Source organism: Erigeron canadensis, chromosome 5 (assembly GCF_010389155.1).
Source record: "Erigeron canadensis isolate Cc75 chromosome 5, C_canadensis_v1, whole genome shotgun sequence".
Taxonomy (NCBI): Eukaryota; Viridiplantae; Streptophyta; class Magnoliopsida; order Asterales; family Asteraceae; genus Erigeron; species Erigeron canadensis.
The window spans coordinates 44,994,230-45,011,311 of record NC_057765.1 but is presented as its reverse complement, the minus strand read 5'-3'; the positions used below and the strand labels follow the sequence as shown (position 1 = coordinate 45,011,311).

Genomic DNA, 17,082 nt, shown 5'->3' with positions numbered 1-17,082 from the left:
TATATGTATTTTTTATATGTAACTTTTTGGGTCGACCCATCGTTTTATTAAACGGAAAACTTGGTTTTCCTTTTACTTTATTTTCCTAATAATAATAAGATAAAGATAAATAAGTTTGACTTAAACCTACTTCATCCCCTCTCTTCGTAGAATGTCAAAAATATCCATACTCAAATAATTCACCCCAATTCGAATAGGTTTAAGTCATATGTGATATGTATCACATTTAATCGGATTTTGGTGGGTTATTCAGGTTAAATATTAAAAGATCATTGGCAGAATTAAAGTTTAAACATAATACAAACAGTTTTTTCATTATTTGCCGTGTATCGACGTAAAATAATGATAATGACTAAATTGTTTTGACTTTTACTATTTTCATAATTTTGTGGTGATTTTTAACTGTTTTAAGAACTTTTCAGCATTTTGACAGTTTCTATTTGTTATTTAGTTGCACAAGTAAGTTTTTATAAGTTTTATTTTTAAGAAAAACTTTTAAAAGTTTAGGGTTATGTATATTAATCGGTATCTCATATTTTTTGGATAATACAATAAAAAATACATCATTTTTTTTCTACAAAAATTACAGTATATCGATTTGACAGACCTTAAACTACCCTAATAATAATGTGGTTCGACCTATAACAAATACATAGATGATCCTAATAACCAACTCTTATGTTATCATATCCATATTTCTCATTCATCAAAAACATCAAACTGTTGTATTTTCAATTTAGCACAATCTCAATTTTTTTTGATTTTTTATACAAGTCTTGAAGTTTTTCTTTCGAATATTTGTGACGGCCTATAGCTGACATCTTATTGTCTTGGTTACGTGCAATACTTCACTATTATACTGTGAGGTTTTTATTTCGTATCCAGGTTCAATGTTTGTGGAAAAAAAGTAAAAAATATACACATAAGTATTTGTTAAAAGTCTAAAATCTATTTTTTGAAAAATATCGAAAAAGAGAAAGAAAAGAAAAGAAAACCCCATGAGCACACCAGATCCCCAAAACTAAACTAAACTAATCCCCTAATAATCAACAAAAGCAAACTCAAAACTCAAGAAAGAAAACAGAGGAGGGAAGGTAGATAAAAAGAAAAGCAAGCAATGGCAGGTGGGGAGATACCAGAAGGAACAATTGAGAATGTTTTGGAACAAGAATCTTTGAAGTGGGTATTTGTTGGTGGTAAAGGCGGTGTTGGCAAAACCACTTGTAGTTCAATCCTATCAATTTTGTTGGCTTCTGTTAGATCCTCTGTTCTTATCATCTCAACTGACCCTGCTCATAATCTTAGTGATGCTTTTCAACAAAGATTCACCAAGTCTCCTACTTTGGTTAATGGCTTTTCTAATTTGTATGCCATGGTTAGTCTTTCTTCAATTCTTTTTAATTTATCATTATTTTTTAATCTATTAATATCAATTGGTTACCTGGGGATTGATTTTGGTTTGTGGGGTTTATATCAATTGGGTTGATTTAGATTGTTTATGTGAAGTTTGATAGTCGATTACTCCAAGAAAAATTTATATAAAAAAGATTCAAGCTTTATTACAATACTCGGTAAAAGTTATTGGCTTGCTGAATATATTTGCTCACTGATTTATGATTTTTTTTTCTTCTTTCTATTCACTTATTTACCAACATGATCTATACCCAATTTCAGTAGTTGCAGTGAGAATGCTTTCAGAAGACTCCTAGACTTAAAAGTGTAATATAGTTTGTTGGTTGTGAATATTCATCAAGATTTTTGCATCTGGTTTGATAGCTTTATCAGGTTGTATGCTAGTTTAGGTCATCGGTGGATAATTTCATCTAAACTTGGCTTGGTATAGAATTAGGTGAGATTGGTTGGATGTGAATTCATGCAAAGTGAGTTGGGCAGTTTCCGGAAAATTCTAAAAGGTTCCAATATACTTTGTTGGTTGTTTGCAATAGGTTAATCGGTTTGGTATATTGTACGCTAGGACGAGTTTAAGTAGTTGTTTTCTATGATTCTTGATTGATTTTAGTACCTGAGGTCTATGTGTACATACTTAGTTTTAGTGGGTTTTGGGGGTTGTTTGGATCTAAGGGGCTATGAGCCCTTGACTCTAAGAATCAGATTGGCGTCATGATCACATAAAGTTAGGGACGCAGGTAATTCTCACAGCAACTTCTTATGACCTTATCCACCTTCTGCATATGCGATTATTAGACAAAAGTTCTGAATCTTAACTGTTATTTCCCTAACATTTTAAATTCAACAATCTGTTCCAGTGTACTTCCAAACACCCTTACTATTGATACACCAGTATAAATAATAAATAATTACGCAAAGGGTAAAAGCTTCAAGTTTGTTTGCAGCAATATGAGACAATTATAGCTTATTGATTGTGTTCAATTACCAATTTAGGATTGATGTGAATCTGGATGGTGAATATTCAAGCTTGTTTATAACACGTGATACAGTAAAAATATCTCTTGCTTTAGCTAAAGAGCTAACCATTCTATCTGGGAGTGATGGCCTTTATAATATATGATAAAACTCCCATGTTTTTCTCATATGCATATTATTTGAAGTTGGGCAACCTTTAATCGCTCTTTTCTTTTTTCTTTCTATTATGTGGCCTTACATTTATATGTTTTCTCTTTGTAGGAGGTGGATCCTACTGTGGAGAATGAAGATAACGGTAGGTCAGATGGAATGGATGGTTTCCTATCAGATTTAGCAAATTCAATCCCTGGAATCGATGAGGCTATGAGTTTTGCTGAGATGCTAAAGTGAGTGTTGGCTCACATGATATCTGATAGAAATGACTAAATCTACCTCAGACAATCGTTATTAGTTACATCGTGTCTTATGTTTATGATATGATGTTATTAAACCAAATTTTTTTGTAGTATATATAAAGGCATGAAACCATGGGCCTTTTAAAGTAACATAAAAGATATGGACCTTTGGAGCCTGTTAACCTGTCAATATGATTATGTTTTTGCTTAAATGAGTAAATTCATTAAATGGATGGAATATAGCTCCTAGGTGAGTGTCAAATAGTATTGGTGGAATGTTCTTGGATGAAAGAAAACATCATTTATGTACGGGTTTCAGGTAGCAAGCCTATTCGTATGTTAGCAAAAAAGACTTAAATACTCATCTAAGCTTCATAAAGATAGAGCTGATTAGCCTGGCTAAAGCAATATCGTCATTGAGTTTTTCATGTGTTAAAAATCTAGGCATCTGATCTTTGAACTTCACAAATGACAATCAACATAAATCTGTAACTTGTTAGGGACTATTGTGATCTGTTGCAACTTTCTGTGAGAACTGAACAGACGTGCATTGTCAGAAATTTTGTGAATTGGAATTGTTTAATTACTTCCAAAAGTATTGCATAGGTTGGTGCAAACCATGGATTACTCGGTGATTGTCTTTGATACGGCCCCCACCGGTCATACACTCCGGTTGTTGCAGTTTCCATCAACGTTAGAGAAAGGTCTCGACAAAATAATGAGCCTAAAGAGTAAATTTGGTGGCTTGATTGGTCAGGTACTCCTCTTTTATCACCAATAAATTACAAGATAAAATAAGATGCTTGACATGTGCAAAAGTTCCAATATTGCTTTGTCAAGTACCGAATAATATGAACTTGTATTTGTTGTCCTTGACTTCCCGTATACTTTTGTACTCTTAGGATTGCTTTTATAGTTCCAGAATTTCAATTTATAGATCATATTTGTTTGGTGTAACCAGAAACAAATATGGTATTGTTATATAATGTAGGAAGAAGTGAATATGTAATTGTAGGTAGCGTTTAATTGGTGTGTAAGAAATGGAAAGTAAATTTGGGTCCTGTTTAAGTTCTAAATATCTGACCCACAAAATTAAGAATGATGGAAAACCGTCTAAATAAAGTTATCTATATTCTAAGCTGTTTCTTCAATGTGTCCTCAGAAGAAGCAACCGTTTATTTCTTTCTAAATCAAGGAATGGGGACCCACAGTAAGTCTTAAATTCTTATGAGACCTTGTATGGGACCCCAAAAAATGAACAATTACATGACCGATGTGTAGGACCTTATAGGTGTAGTTTTGTTATTTGTAGGGCTTAACCCAATTCCGCTTTAGTGAGGCATTAATGAATTGGTAACATTTATTGGCAGATGACCCGTATGTTCGGTGGAGAAGAGTTTGGCGAGGATGCAATCTTGGGAAAGCTCGAGGGTATGAAAGAAGTTATTGAACAAGTGAACAGACAGTTCAAAGATCCGGTACGCGTTTATTGGTGTTATATCTATTATACCCTTTATTGCGACTAGGATAAGAGAATCTTGTAATGGTGAACATTGGCAAATAAGTAATTTATTTTTGAACAGGCAAAGTTTTATTAACATTAGAACTTGCTGAAGAAAAAAGGTTTTAAGATTCCCTTTAGTGATTGTCTGATTGACAAGTAAATGATACAGACATACAGTAATATGCAGTAATAAACCTAAACGTTTTAAATTGGTGCAATATAATATAATTTTTGATGTAGATTTTTATGGCATGAAGGCATCATATCTATATTTATGCTCTCTAATGCAGGATTTGACAACTTTTGTATGCGTGTGCATCCCCGAATTCCTCTCGTTATACGAGACAGAGAGACTGGTGCAAGAACTCACTAAATATGAGATGGACACTCATAATATCATCATCAACCAAGTGCTTTTTGACGAAGAAGGTACATTTTCTCATGGTTCTAGTGATGAAAGGATTAGGGTCCTATTTATTTAGCACATTAATCATCCTGATTTCGTATATCGTCACTCTGTACTAACAACCTACTAATAAATGAAATATGAACTAATTGCATAGATAAAACATATTTCTGCTTTTATTTCCAGGTGTTGAATCGAAGTTGCTCAAAGCTCGGATGAAAATGCAACAAAAATACCTAGATCAATTCTACATGTTGTATGATGATTTTAATATCACAAAGTTGCCATTGCTGCCTCAAGAGGTGAATGATTCTTTTACTAGTCATGGGTTCAGAAATTTTTTTAAATAACAATTGATAAATTGTACTCTATGTGTTCTAAAAAATAAATTTAAAAGCTTGACTTTTGAGAGGCTAGAGGTGGCAAATGTTATTTAAAAAAATTTATGTATTTGGGTGTGTTTTGCATGCCAGCTCTATGAGAGGCAGTTGTCAAGTTTTTAAAACAAGTTCTTGTTGCATTTTGAGGAGTTCGTTTCAAATGTTAAATAACAGATTAATAAACGGTTGTTTTGACAGGTTTGTGGGGTTGAAGCACTAAAAGCATTTTCGCAACATTTCTTGAAACCATATCAACCTTTGCTTACTCGAGGCACAGTAGAAGAGCTAGAGCTAAGAGTGTCCAGGCTCCAAGAACAACTTAAAGAAGCCGAGTCTGAACTAGAAAGAGCAAGGAAAGGGAAAAAACCGATTAACACTTGAAATGTTATGAGAACTAACAGTTTTATACATCAAGTATACCTAAGCTTGTATAATTCATATTTTTTTTAGATTTGTTTTCTATTATCTTTTTCTTATTTTCTTTGTACTGGTTTAGATTATAATGATTGAAATTATTTGCATGCTGGAATGTTAGTTAATGTTACTAGACAACAGATTCCAATGAGTCATTCACGATTTCTTGTCATTGGTTGATAGATAATACGGCTATAATCATTTTTTATGGTCAAATGTAGACAAGGTTGCAAGGGTGATTTTCCTGCCAACTCCAATTGGTCGATCTGTACCAGAACTAATATACTAGACAGCAGAATCCGATGAGCCATTCACGATTTCTTCTTCTCGTCGTTTGGTAGATAGTAGGCTATAATAATTTTTATGGTTAATGTTGACAAGGTTGCAAGGTTGGTTTTGCTATTACATGAGAAGTAAATTAAGCTCAATCAACGACTTGTTGACGTTATGTTACTTCTTTTTTATTTATTACCGACACATTGTTTGTCTTTATTTTTATTCTTTTAAAAACAGTTATTCACCCAATCCTTATTGTTTGATGGGTTAGCATAGTAGTCTCGATAAATTATTAATCGTTGTTTGCATGTCAGTATTATTTTATGTAATTAAATAAACTATACGGAAAAGAAGGTGAATAAAAGCTGTACGAAATTGATTATTATTTATAAGGAATGTAAAGTTGATTACAATCGTTCATTCTACATAATATATGTAATCTTTGAAAAACAAGTCGATACTACTTAGACAAAGTTGCAGATGCATGTTCTCAATGCACAGTATGTGTATATATATACTGTTCAAAAATCGAATAACAAAGTTGAGATGGCCGAGTTGGTCTAAGGCGCCAGATTAAGGTTCTGGTCCGAAAGGGCGTGGGTTCAAATCCCACTCTCAACATCTAATTTTTGAAATTTTTTTTTAGTTCTTTTTTCTTGCAGCAATACACTTCTACTTCTTGACATGTTTAACAAAATTAACATTAAACCTCTAGCTAGGTTTATGGATTCTTAATTCGTTTTCCTTTCGAACCAAACACAACACGTCTTCTCGAGTTCTTGACATGTTGATGAAAAGGAACAAGACGTTGCAATGAACGATGGAAACATCCATCATATCTCACTCATCTTTAGTTTATTAAAAGTGTTCATGTTTATGATCGAGACAAAACATGAGACGTGACGTTTCTTTCCTATTTCTGCAAGATCTATATATTGATTCATATGACAAATAAATATTAAATACGATTTGCATGTTAATCACTCGAAACATCAAAAAAGGTAAATTGAAAAACCCTCGTACGTCTTTGCATACACATATCTGTCAACACAACATGAAGATAACAACTGCACCAGAGTAACACTATACGTACAACTATCGATGAAAAACTGAAAATCTAAAAAATCTTTATCACAAAAAGGTCAAAATTGTCCATAAACGAAAGTCAAATTCTCTTGTTAGCCAAGGAATGACCCGAGGATTCGACCACCGGCCTACATCTGGGAAAATTTCATGTCCTAGCCTGGAAGAGATTTTACCTTGCCCCTTAGCTCAGATCCACCTCGAACAACAGGATATTTCAAAAGATGGCCCCTCATTTCTGGCTGCAAATAGCTTCAATTCAGATAATGGATTGTGGCTGCGCAAAACGGTCATCGATCAACAAGGCCAAGATGCTCGGCCCAAAGTGACATTCGGTATCCATATATATAGATACCTAGAAAAGAAAAGAAAGCTAGGCATATATATATGAAATAAATAAATACCACGTACGTTGATCTTTCAATGCAAGTTAGTGCATGCAATAAAGTACTCGTAATAGTTAAGGAAACGTAGAATGGAAAGTAATTAATACTGGGCGGGTAAAAATAATTAGGGAATATATACGTAGTATTTGGTTTCCATATATATATGTCCAAAATCTACCTATATATCTCGGCCTCGATCATTTACATTCACATAATAATTATTAACCCTAAAAAAAAAAGAAGAAGAACGAAAAGCAGCAGTTCGATCGATCGAAGGGGTTTATATTTGGGTTTCTAGTATATACGTACAATCTTATAGCTATATATATATATGGAGTGGAATAATCCTGAAACTACCCGACAGTTTCTCTGTCAATGGTTTCTCGATACACTCTCACCACAGGTGGAACCCCGCTGCCGTGCAGAGAGAAACCTCTTGGACGCAGCTGACAACCCCAACTACGCCCTCTCCGTCCTCCGTCTGGTCGATGACCCTTCCGTCGACGAACAGATCCGTCACTGTGCCGCTGTTAACTTCAAAAACCATGTCAAAACGCGATGGACATCAGATACGACTGAAGAAAAACAAGGGATCAAACAGCTGATTGTTCGGTTGATGTTGTGTGCTAAAAGTCCCAAAATCCAGGCGCAACTTAGCGAAGCTTTGACGGTTATGGGGAAGCATGATTTCCCCAAGCTGTGGCCGGATTTGCTTCCTGAACTGGGGACTTGTCTTGAGACTGCTATGAATGTGTTGGTCCCTCGTCCCTCTCGTCCCTCACTTGAACGAAATAACAATACTAAACTTATCTTCTTATTACACAACACTTGAACGCACAACGCGTTCTTCTTGTTTTTACAAATGGACGGTACACACACATATGTAGTTTTCCAATAGACACTACGAACCATCATGTCGGTTCACTAATAGGTATGACTTTCTAATAGACACAACTTTTCTAACAGACATATCCCTTCACAACATAACTGCCTATAACCGAAAATAACTTCCATTCGGTTGTAGACTTTATTCTTGACACATTAGACCCCTAAACTTATATACGTAACTATTGACACACATGGATTAATAGATTATTATCCAATAGAATGCTCTTGATTTGGCTTCCGGGAACCATATTCTTGCTACGCTCAACTCGTTGTTTAACAAGTTTAGGTATTTGTACAAGAGCGGTCCTGTTTTGAGCGATTTGAAAGAGTGTCTGGATAAGTTTGCTAAACCTTATTTGTTGCGTACCGTGCAGGGATTATCGAATGCTGCTGCTGGGGATTCTTCTCAGCTGATTGAAGCGCAGAGGCTTTGTTGTAGGATCTTTTATTCGTTGAATAAAATGGATTTGCCCCAAGTTTTTGAGGACGAAGCTGATAAGTGGATGAATGAGTTTATCAAGCATCTTACTTTGAGTTACCCCACTGTTATTGACTTTGATGGGCTGCGTGCGGCCGTTTGTGATATTATCAGTCATTATGTGGAGCATGAGGAGGAGTTTGTTCGGAATTATTTGTATGGGTTTGTGGCAGCTGTTTGGGATCTTCTTGTGGTTGCTTCAGCGGATCCAAGGCGTGAACGCTTCACCCTGACTGCCATTAAGTTTTTGACCGTTGTTAGCACAAGTGTTCACCATCATCTGTTTTCGGGGGATGATGAGACATTGCATCGGATTACCCAGAGAATTGTGATTCCTAATGTGATGTTAAGGGATGAAGACGAAGAGCTGTTCGAGGACAACTATGTTGAGTTTATTAGGAGAGATATCGAAGGGAGTGATCTTGATACGAGAAGGAGGATTGCTTGTGAACTCCTTAAGGGAATTGCGGGAAGCTGAAAACCCCGCGGCTAACTGGAAGTATAAAGACTGTGCTATTTACTTGGCCGTATTATCTCTGGCCATAAAAAAGGCTGCTGCAGGCGGTGCTTCAGTCTCGACTGATCTTGTAGACGTTGAAAGTGTATTCCGATCAGCTATCGTGCCAGAGCTTAAGGGCCAGGATGTTAATAACGCCTTCCCATTGTTGAAGGCAGCTGCATTGAAGTTTTTCACCATGTTTAGGGTCCTCATTCCTAAACCTGATGCTATGGATCTTCTTGGCGATGTGGTTCGTTTTCTTCGTTCAGATGTTAACGTGGTTCATTCTTATGCTGCTATTTGTATCGAGAAGCTTTTGCTTGTCAAGGAAAATGGCGGACAAGCAAGATATACATCCGCAGACATTGGCCCAACCTATTAATCCAATATTTATTCTAATTATTGATACACAACGTTTTGAGGTTTGTAATCCAACCTATTTATCCAATATTAATCCGACCTAAAGTATTTGCTCTCCCATGTGTAAATGGGTATAGCATTGCTAAGGTCCTTTCACCATATTTGCATGTGACAAGATTTGAATTCATAACCCATAGGGAGAAAACACAAAATAGAAAAATTCTTGAACCACTAGGCTATCACCCTAATGGCGAGAACTAATAGTTTTATACATCAAGTATATACCTAAGCTTGTATAACTCATATTTTTGTTAATTAGATCTTTCTTCCATTATATTTTTTCTTATCTTCTTTGTATTTTTTAGATTAATAATGATTGAATTTATTTGCATATATGCTGGAATAGTGGAATTTAAGTTAATTACTCACCCGTCCCATCAAAAGTGTCATGTTTTGAATTTTCAAAGTCTAACATTTTCAACTTTGGCCGTAAATAATTTTGTTTGTGCTGAATAATATTTAATGAAACTTATATGAATTGATTGTGTTTTTGAAATGTTTTCAATGGTATAACTTTCATCAAGTTTTATATCACACAAAAAAATGATCAAAGTTTATAAATAAAGACTTTGAATATTCAAAATAATACACTTCTAGTGGGACGAAAAGAGTACTTAATTTTACTAGATAGCAAAATCCGATGAGCCATTCACGATTCTAATCATCGTTTGTTAGATTGTACGTACGACTATAATCATTATTATTGATTGTACACCAGGTTGCAACGTTGGTTTTCATGGCAACTCCAATTGGTCTATACCAGATCATTTTGAAGCCTATTACATGAGGCGTAGATTAAGTTCAATTAGTGACTTGTTGCGACACCACCTACCAGGCATTATGTTACTTTGTTGGGACACCACCAAGGCACCAACCAGGCGTTATGTTACTTTTTATTAGTAACACATTGTCTTGATTTATGTTACTGTATTATTTTAGAAAAAAAAAAATTCACCGGTTCACTCAATAAACTCAACCTTTATTATTTACTGGGCGAATATCGTCTTACCGATGAATTATTATGAAGAAAAAAGCCAATGAAAAGTGTGGGAAACTGATAACATGTAAAGACAACTTTGTTAATTCTTTCGCTGTCAAAAAACAAAAAAATCGTTAATTCTACATAATTTATGTAATCCTTAGAAAATAAGTTGATATATACTTACGTGGACAAAGAGTATGTGTTTCATAGTATATATCATTTTTGTTAGAATCAATTAACAAAGTTGAGATGGCCGAGTTGGTCTAAGGCGCCAGATTAAGGTTCTGGTCCGAAAGGGCGTGGGTTCAAATCCCACTCTCAACATCTAACTTTTTAATTTTTTTTTAGTTCTTTTTTCTTGCAGCAATACATTTCTAGTTCTTGACATGTTTAACAAAAATAATATTAAATCTCTGGGTTTATGGATTCTTCGCTTTCTTTTTTCCTTTCGAACCAAACACAATACGTCTTCTCAAGTTCTTGACATGTTGATAAAAAGGAACAAGACGTTTCAATGAACGGTGTCGAACAAGTTCACTTGCAGCATTAGTGCTTTTTGTGTTTTGAGGAATGATAGGAAACATCCATCATACCTTACTCATCTTTAGTTTAAAAGTTTTCATGTTTATGAGACATGACCATAAAAATTAAATACGATTTGCATGTTAATCGCTCGAAACATCAAAATAGGTAAATTGAAAAACCCTCGTCTTGTAAAGAGATCAGGCACTATTACATTCGAAAAGAAATATATACATGGAGATGTATTTCCATAAAAAGAAAGGTAGTCTTACATACACATATCTGTAAACACAACATGAAGATCAAACTATTTGCAAATTGCAACAACTGCACGGGGTAAACACTATACAACTATCAAAAACTGAAAATCCAAAAACTCCTTATCATAAGAAGGTCAAAATTGTTCATAAAACAAAAATCAAATTGTCAAATTCTCTTGAATGCCAAGGAATGACCCGACGATTCGACCGCCTACATCTGGGAAATTTTCATGTCCTGGAAGAGGTTTTACCTTGCCTCTTAGATCCACCTCAACAGGATATTTCAAAAGATGGCCCCTCATTTCTGTTACATCATCAGCTGCGAATTGCTTCCAGTTAGCTTCAGATAACGATCTCACATGTCTTACACACTCGATGGATTCTGGCTGCGCAAAACGGTCATCAACAAGGCCAAGATGCTCGGCCCAAAGTGACATTCGGTATCCATATACCTAGAAAAGAAAGGCATATAAAATAAATACCACGTTGATCTTTCAATGCAAGTTAGTGGGTATTTGGAAGGAAATAAATTGAACAAATTGCTTTCAATTTATAATTACTTCTTTCTCTTCTGTTTAGTTTACAAAAGAACACAAAAATGTTGTTACCTGCCCTCGTGGATTGGATAGTTTGGTTGCCCAAGTATGATTAGGTTGGTAGGCTCCCATTGCAATCTCTGTGTCTCGTGTTCCCTCCATAGAGCGTTGATTAATATTTGCAGATCCGATAATTACATACTCGTCATCAACTATCATGCCTTTCGAATGAACATAGATCATGAATCGCCTGCTCTTACGAGAAAGTCCCTGAAATGATAATAATAACTTAACCTGACTTCAACATATTTTCTCTTAAACAAGGGTCTAAAGGATCGCCATGGGATAACAACTTAAGAGATATATTAATATGATTATAATGGCAGGCCAAATGTTGCATTGTAAGCCAGATAAAAGTTTGTTTATGTTTTTTTTCGCAAGTGATATCAAATTTTGATGTTGTCTAAAAGTTTTGCATAGTATAGAAATTTTTAAAAAGCTAAGAAACTTATAAGCAGGAATGCGACGATGAATATCAATAAAATAAGCGTACTCCATATCCAAAATCTAACACAAGATAAATACTAATCTAAATGACACGAGACCAAAGCGCACCTGGGGAGTATTTCCTGTGGCAGGGCTCTCATCCCCTAACTTATCTAGTGGATCAATGGCTTCACGATTCCCAAGACAAAAAAAATTCAAATAATCTTGAGGTGAAAATTCCCCCTCGAGCCCAACTTCTACCAAAGCCTTGTTAATGGTCTCATACATCATTTGCATCGTCTTGTTCTGCAAAGTAAAAGGCTGATTTTTATTTTACAAGAAAACATATTGCATATTTAAGATATACAATAAAAATAATGAAAGCAATCTTATTTGGTTTGCCTTCAGAGTCAAACTGTACTTCTATTCCGTTGAAAGAAATTTAGCCAAAGCTACATGTGTATACCTGCCAAAATAGAATACGTTGTGTAGCAGAGCCTGTAGGGACACCCTCCGGCCACATAGGTATGACAATATATACAGCAAATCTTTCATGTGCTCTGATTTTACTAGAAATTTTAAGTGCTATCTCCATAGGAATCAAATTGTTGGCACCTAAGAAATATAATAAGATACCGAAAAGTTTGATTAACAAATTTTAAGGTTCATATGCAATGAGTATACGTCAAACAAGTGTTCCTTACCCAAGTCTCTATATGAAGTCCAGTTGTATGATGATCCAATAAAGTATTGATTCTCGATATAAATGAAATGCTGGGCAGAACGGATAGCTTTCACATACGCCGAATGTATGCTCATATCAATCATCACATTCTTCCCACATACCAAATTCTGTTCATACAGTTATATCAATAAAATTTTAATTCTGTACATAAAGTCAAAGTAAAGGATACATATTTCACGTAGAGGTAACAATGTCCATTTACTTATAACTGTGTCGAGTCGCGGTATTGGTTATCTCTTATGGATAACCAGCGGTAAAAATAAAAGAAATTACCTTAGAAAGAAATGAGTGAAAGTCTTGCTTTTTAGAGCAGAAAACCTAAATCATTTTATTCAAAATTTTATTATCATCTTTTTTTGATTTTTCAGTTTCTATGAACATCTATGACGATAATTGTTTATCAAAGGAGCTATAAATTTTGGACAAAAAGTATTATGTGGCTCAACATGATCCATTTCTACCCTTGGCAAAAAACAAAAAAAAAAAAAAAGAAGAAAAATACATGTTTTGACCCAACCTATTTCAGCCTGTTACCCAACGGCCCAACCCGCCTATTTTGCCACCTCACACTCAGAAATGATAAAGAAGTTTAACAAAAAGAACTTGTTCATACAACATACCTTTGCAGTAGCTTCCTTTGGATCCTTTGGGAAACCTTTAACGGAGTTTGAATCAATTGAACGGAATATCTGCAAGGGGGGTAAAGACAAAATTTACCATCGAGAAAATATTAATAAAAACATGTATAACTAAATTGATAGCATTTTATTTACCTGTACATGCCACCCTTCCGGGTCTTGGTCATTAAGGGTAGGTTGATCATTTATGCCCAAAAGATCTGGCACTCTTTCTATTCTGAGCAAAGCATCATCATATGAAGTCTTCAGTTTTCTCCAACCATGAGGTTTTGAAGCCTTTAGCCATCGCTCTTCAAAGTTGGTCATCACATCATATGCTGCTGGACCATCAATTTTACTATGCATGTCGTGCCATGGTTCTCGTGGACAGCCCTCAAGATTAGTCTGTTCAAAAATAACAATGCCATATATTCAATAAGGTATAATTTTTATTTTACAGTGAGGAAGAGGAGGGTAATTTGTTACAGCAGGTACTTTTGTATGATTTGGGTCGGCCTAGGTTGACCCAAAACATATTTTGTCCCAAAATATTTTACTTAATCATATAAAAATTACCGTGTCAACAATCAATCCATATATATGGTAAATTTTAAAATACATAATAACCCACTGCCATCTTTCCGAATAATAAGAAGTTATCAAACCAAGAAATAGAAGTGGCAAAAAAGATTCGAGTCATCACCGTGAAAGTAGGATTATGGAAGTCCTCTGCATGCACGGTCTGTAGGGTTCTAAACAAGGGATGTTGAGGGGAATCATATCGGCCATTACATAGGTCAAGTCCTCCAACAAAAGCTAGAATTCTTCTTTTACCAAATCCTGCATCGGTATCAACAATCACGGTTTTCTGGTGGTGTGTATAAATAGCACCAACTTCCTAAAAGAAATCACAAAAACGAAGATTAAATAAATGAACAAGCAATTTCCCTGAAAACTTCTGTATAATTCCAACGATTATATGATAATGATTTTTGGAATGAATAGTTAAGTATACACAGCAAACTTCATTCTATTTGAAGATTTTCAAATGTCCTAAAGGTGGTTCAATTGAAGGGATTGAGATTTGAGAACAGTGTAACCCTGTAAAGAGATCTCTAGTTATTGAGTTATAAAAGTTGAATAGCTTATACTTAGAGTAAATCTTTCATAGTTACACAAGTTTAGAATACAATACAATAATTGTAGTCTTGTTCAATTCTTGCATACCTGCTTCTTCATCCAGCTGTGTCTTTTTCCAGCCATACGAGTAACAAGCAGTACCTGAACTGAAGAATGCTTAAAAAAATTCCGAGTTTCTTCATCATGGGTAGCCATGAGTCCATCCTGAAAATATTTAGATCCACGTGTGATTTTCCAACAATCCCTAACTTAAGCTAATGATTATCTGATTTTGATTTTTCATCACAAAGTTATCACTTCATAAAAACATATCCAAAACCCTCCAATATAAAGTTTGAAACGTCAAAGAAAAAACTTACTATTTTATAGCCCAAAATGTTCCGAGAAGTAGGATCATCCCAAACGAGAAGCAAAACTCTCACACCTTCTTGTGATTTCAGTTTCAAAAGTTCTCCAAGGGTATATTCAGATGCATTAGCCACCCCACGGAGTAATTTTACTTTGTGCCATACCGACCATCCTGTGATATAGATAAGATGCCGGGCCTTACTAATTGCTTCAAATATGTCGTTCCAACAAGACCCGTGCACATAGTGTGCACCTTGATCAAGCTTGAAATCTGGGAGACTCCCTTCGTGGACGTGTGCATCTTGATATAATGTCACCCTTCCAGCTCGCCTCAATGGAAAATAAGTTCCCGGAACTCCAAAATACTGAGGATCAGCTCCAACACCGTTATGATATAAGCTCAGTTTGTCCATTGAAAAGTATTGAATTGTAAGTCCCAAACCCGCTCCATTCTTACACGGTTTTCCATTTGTATTTATTAGTGGAAAAAATCCTTCAACTCTAGTTCCTGAGTATATTTGTTCAACGGGAATAGCTACGATTCCAATAAGCTGAGACCCGACAACATCACTATCTTTAACAAGAAAATGAACTTCAGCAGCATGATGTGCAACAGGGACGTTAAAATGTTGCTTCCAAACAGGATTCTCACTATTACTAATGACGTAAGTTCTTCCAATCACTGCAGTTGTTACAGCGATAGAGACGTATGGATCACTAGTTATCTTATTTTTGTTTCCTGGCAATCTATTAAAAACTTCCCCCATGGTTTTATGAAACATATCCATATTTGGAAGGTTTTTCGCTTCATGAATCCATATATCTAAATTCCCATGTAAGAGTAAAACTTTTAACGCCTTTTTAGAAGGCGTTAACGAAACCATTTGATATTGTTGGTTGTTCGGATCAATAAATGAAGGTGCATGTCCAAAGTTAGGATGTTGAGACAAATCAAGGGAGCTACTATGAGAAAGAGACCCTTCAAAACTCGAAAAGGAATCACTAGGACGATGCCCATGAAAACTATCATACTCATATTTCGCACTCACACTTTGATATATTGGAGCAGTAGGTGGTAGTGTTGCCATTCCTACCGCACCTGCAGCCGCAGCTGGTGCAGGTGGAGACGCAGGGGCAGAGGGAACATTCTCCGACATAGACAAATTACCAAAATGTTGATCTATATGAGGGTATAAGGGTGTTGAGCTACTTGTCGAATAACCATCGTCACTAAACGAAGGGCGGTTAGAGGCAACATTGCTCCCAACACCATCAACAGTGCCAATCTCGTGGTGATAGTGATAATTATTTGATTGAATGACTGCAGGTGGTAAGGGAGGGGCAGAACTTTCTTGATGATGTTGTGGTGGGGGGTACCCATACCCCGGATACTGATACGGAGGCGGGACACCAGGAACACCAGGATAAGGTTGTGGAGAAGGGTAACCATACTCTGGCTGAGCAGGATGTGGTGCTGATGGTTGATACGGTCCATATGGCGAAAAAGGAGCTGAATTTGGAGGTGGGTATTGAGGATAACTTGAAGGAGGTGGATATGGAGATGAATTTGGAGGATAACTTGAAGGAGGTGGATATTGAGGATAATTTGCAGGGGGTGGATATGGTGCAGAATTAGGGGCAGGGTAACCATACGGATATGGATTATAATTATTATCCATTCTATCTATAGCACTAAATATATAGATATCGATATATGCATACAATTGATAAACTTTGGAATTTCAATGTATACTAATCTTCAAACAAACCAATATCTTGAAAACCTTCCAAGAATTCAACATGAAGCTAGGGCTTTAATTAGGATTTCTAAAATATGATCTAAGATTTCAAGAAAACAGAACATGCAAAATCAAGAAATAGAAATAGATATATGCATACAATATCATAAAGTTTGGATCTTCAATAAATATA

At 35.4% G+C, this 17,082-nt stretch overlaps 2 protein-coding genes, 2 non-coding genes and 1 pseudogene across 4 annotated transcripts; 4 read left to right on the top strand and 1 right to left on the bottom strand.

Annotated features, from left to right (window-relative positions):
- The first annotated feature begins 972 nt into the window (after positions 1–972).
- On the top strand, positions 973–5,591 carry LOC122599552 (ATPase GET3A-like). The gene is made up of 7 exons (XM_043772076.1): positions 973–1,375; positions 2,647–2,771; positions 3,387–3,537; positions 4,151–4,258; positions 4,575–4,713; positions 4,877–4,992; positions 5,269–5,591. Exons 1-7 carry the CDS (start codon positions 1,118–1,120, stop codon positions 5,449–5,451), a joined length of 1,080 nt encoding a protein of 359 aa, XP_043628011.1. The 5' UTR covers positions 973–1,117; the 3' UTR covers positions 5,452–5,591.
- Positions 5,592–6,300: 709 nt separating this feature from the next.
- On the top strand, positions 6,301–6,381 carry TRNAL-AAG. The gene has a single exon. It is a non-coding gene; the product is annotated as a tRNA-Leu (tRNA).
- A 1,179-nt stretch (positions 6,382–7,560) lies between these two features.
- On the top strand, positions 7,561–9,476 carry LOC122601913 (annotated as a pseudogene).
- Positions 9,477–10,739: 1,263 nt separating this feature from the next.
- On the top strand, positions 10,740–10,820 carry TRNAL-AAG. The gene has a single exon. It is a non-coding gene; the product is annotated as a tRNA-Leu (tRNA).
- Positions 10,821–11,233: 413 nt separating this feature from the next.
- On the bottom strand, positions 11,234–17,078 carry LOC122599204 (phospholipase D gamma 1-like). Its single transcript, XM_043771669.1, has 10 exons — positions 15,162–17,078; positions 14,890–15,006; positions 14,366–14,560; positions 13,819–14,067; positions 13,666–13,734; positions 13,005–13,152; positions 12,767–12,915; positions 12,430–12,606; positions 11,887–12,084; positions 11,234–11,730 (listed from the first exon to the last, which is right to left on the bottom strand). The coding sequence occupies exons 1-10, from the start codon at positions 16,827–16,829 to the stop codon at positions 11,437–11,439; spliced, it is 3,264 nt and encodes a 1,087-aa protein (XP_043627604.1). The 5' UTR covers positions 16,830–17,078; the 3' UTR covers positions 11,234–11,436.
- Positions 17,079–17,082: the final 4 nt, after the last annotated feature.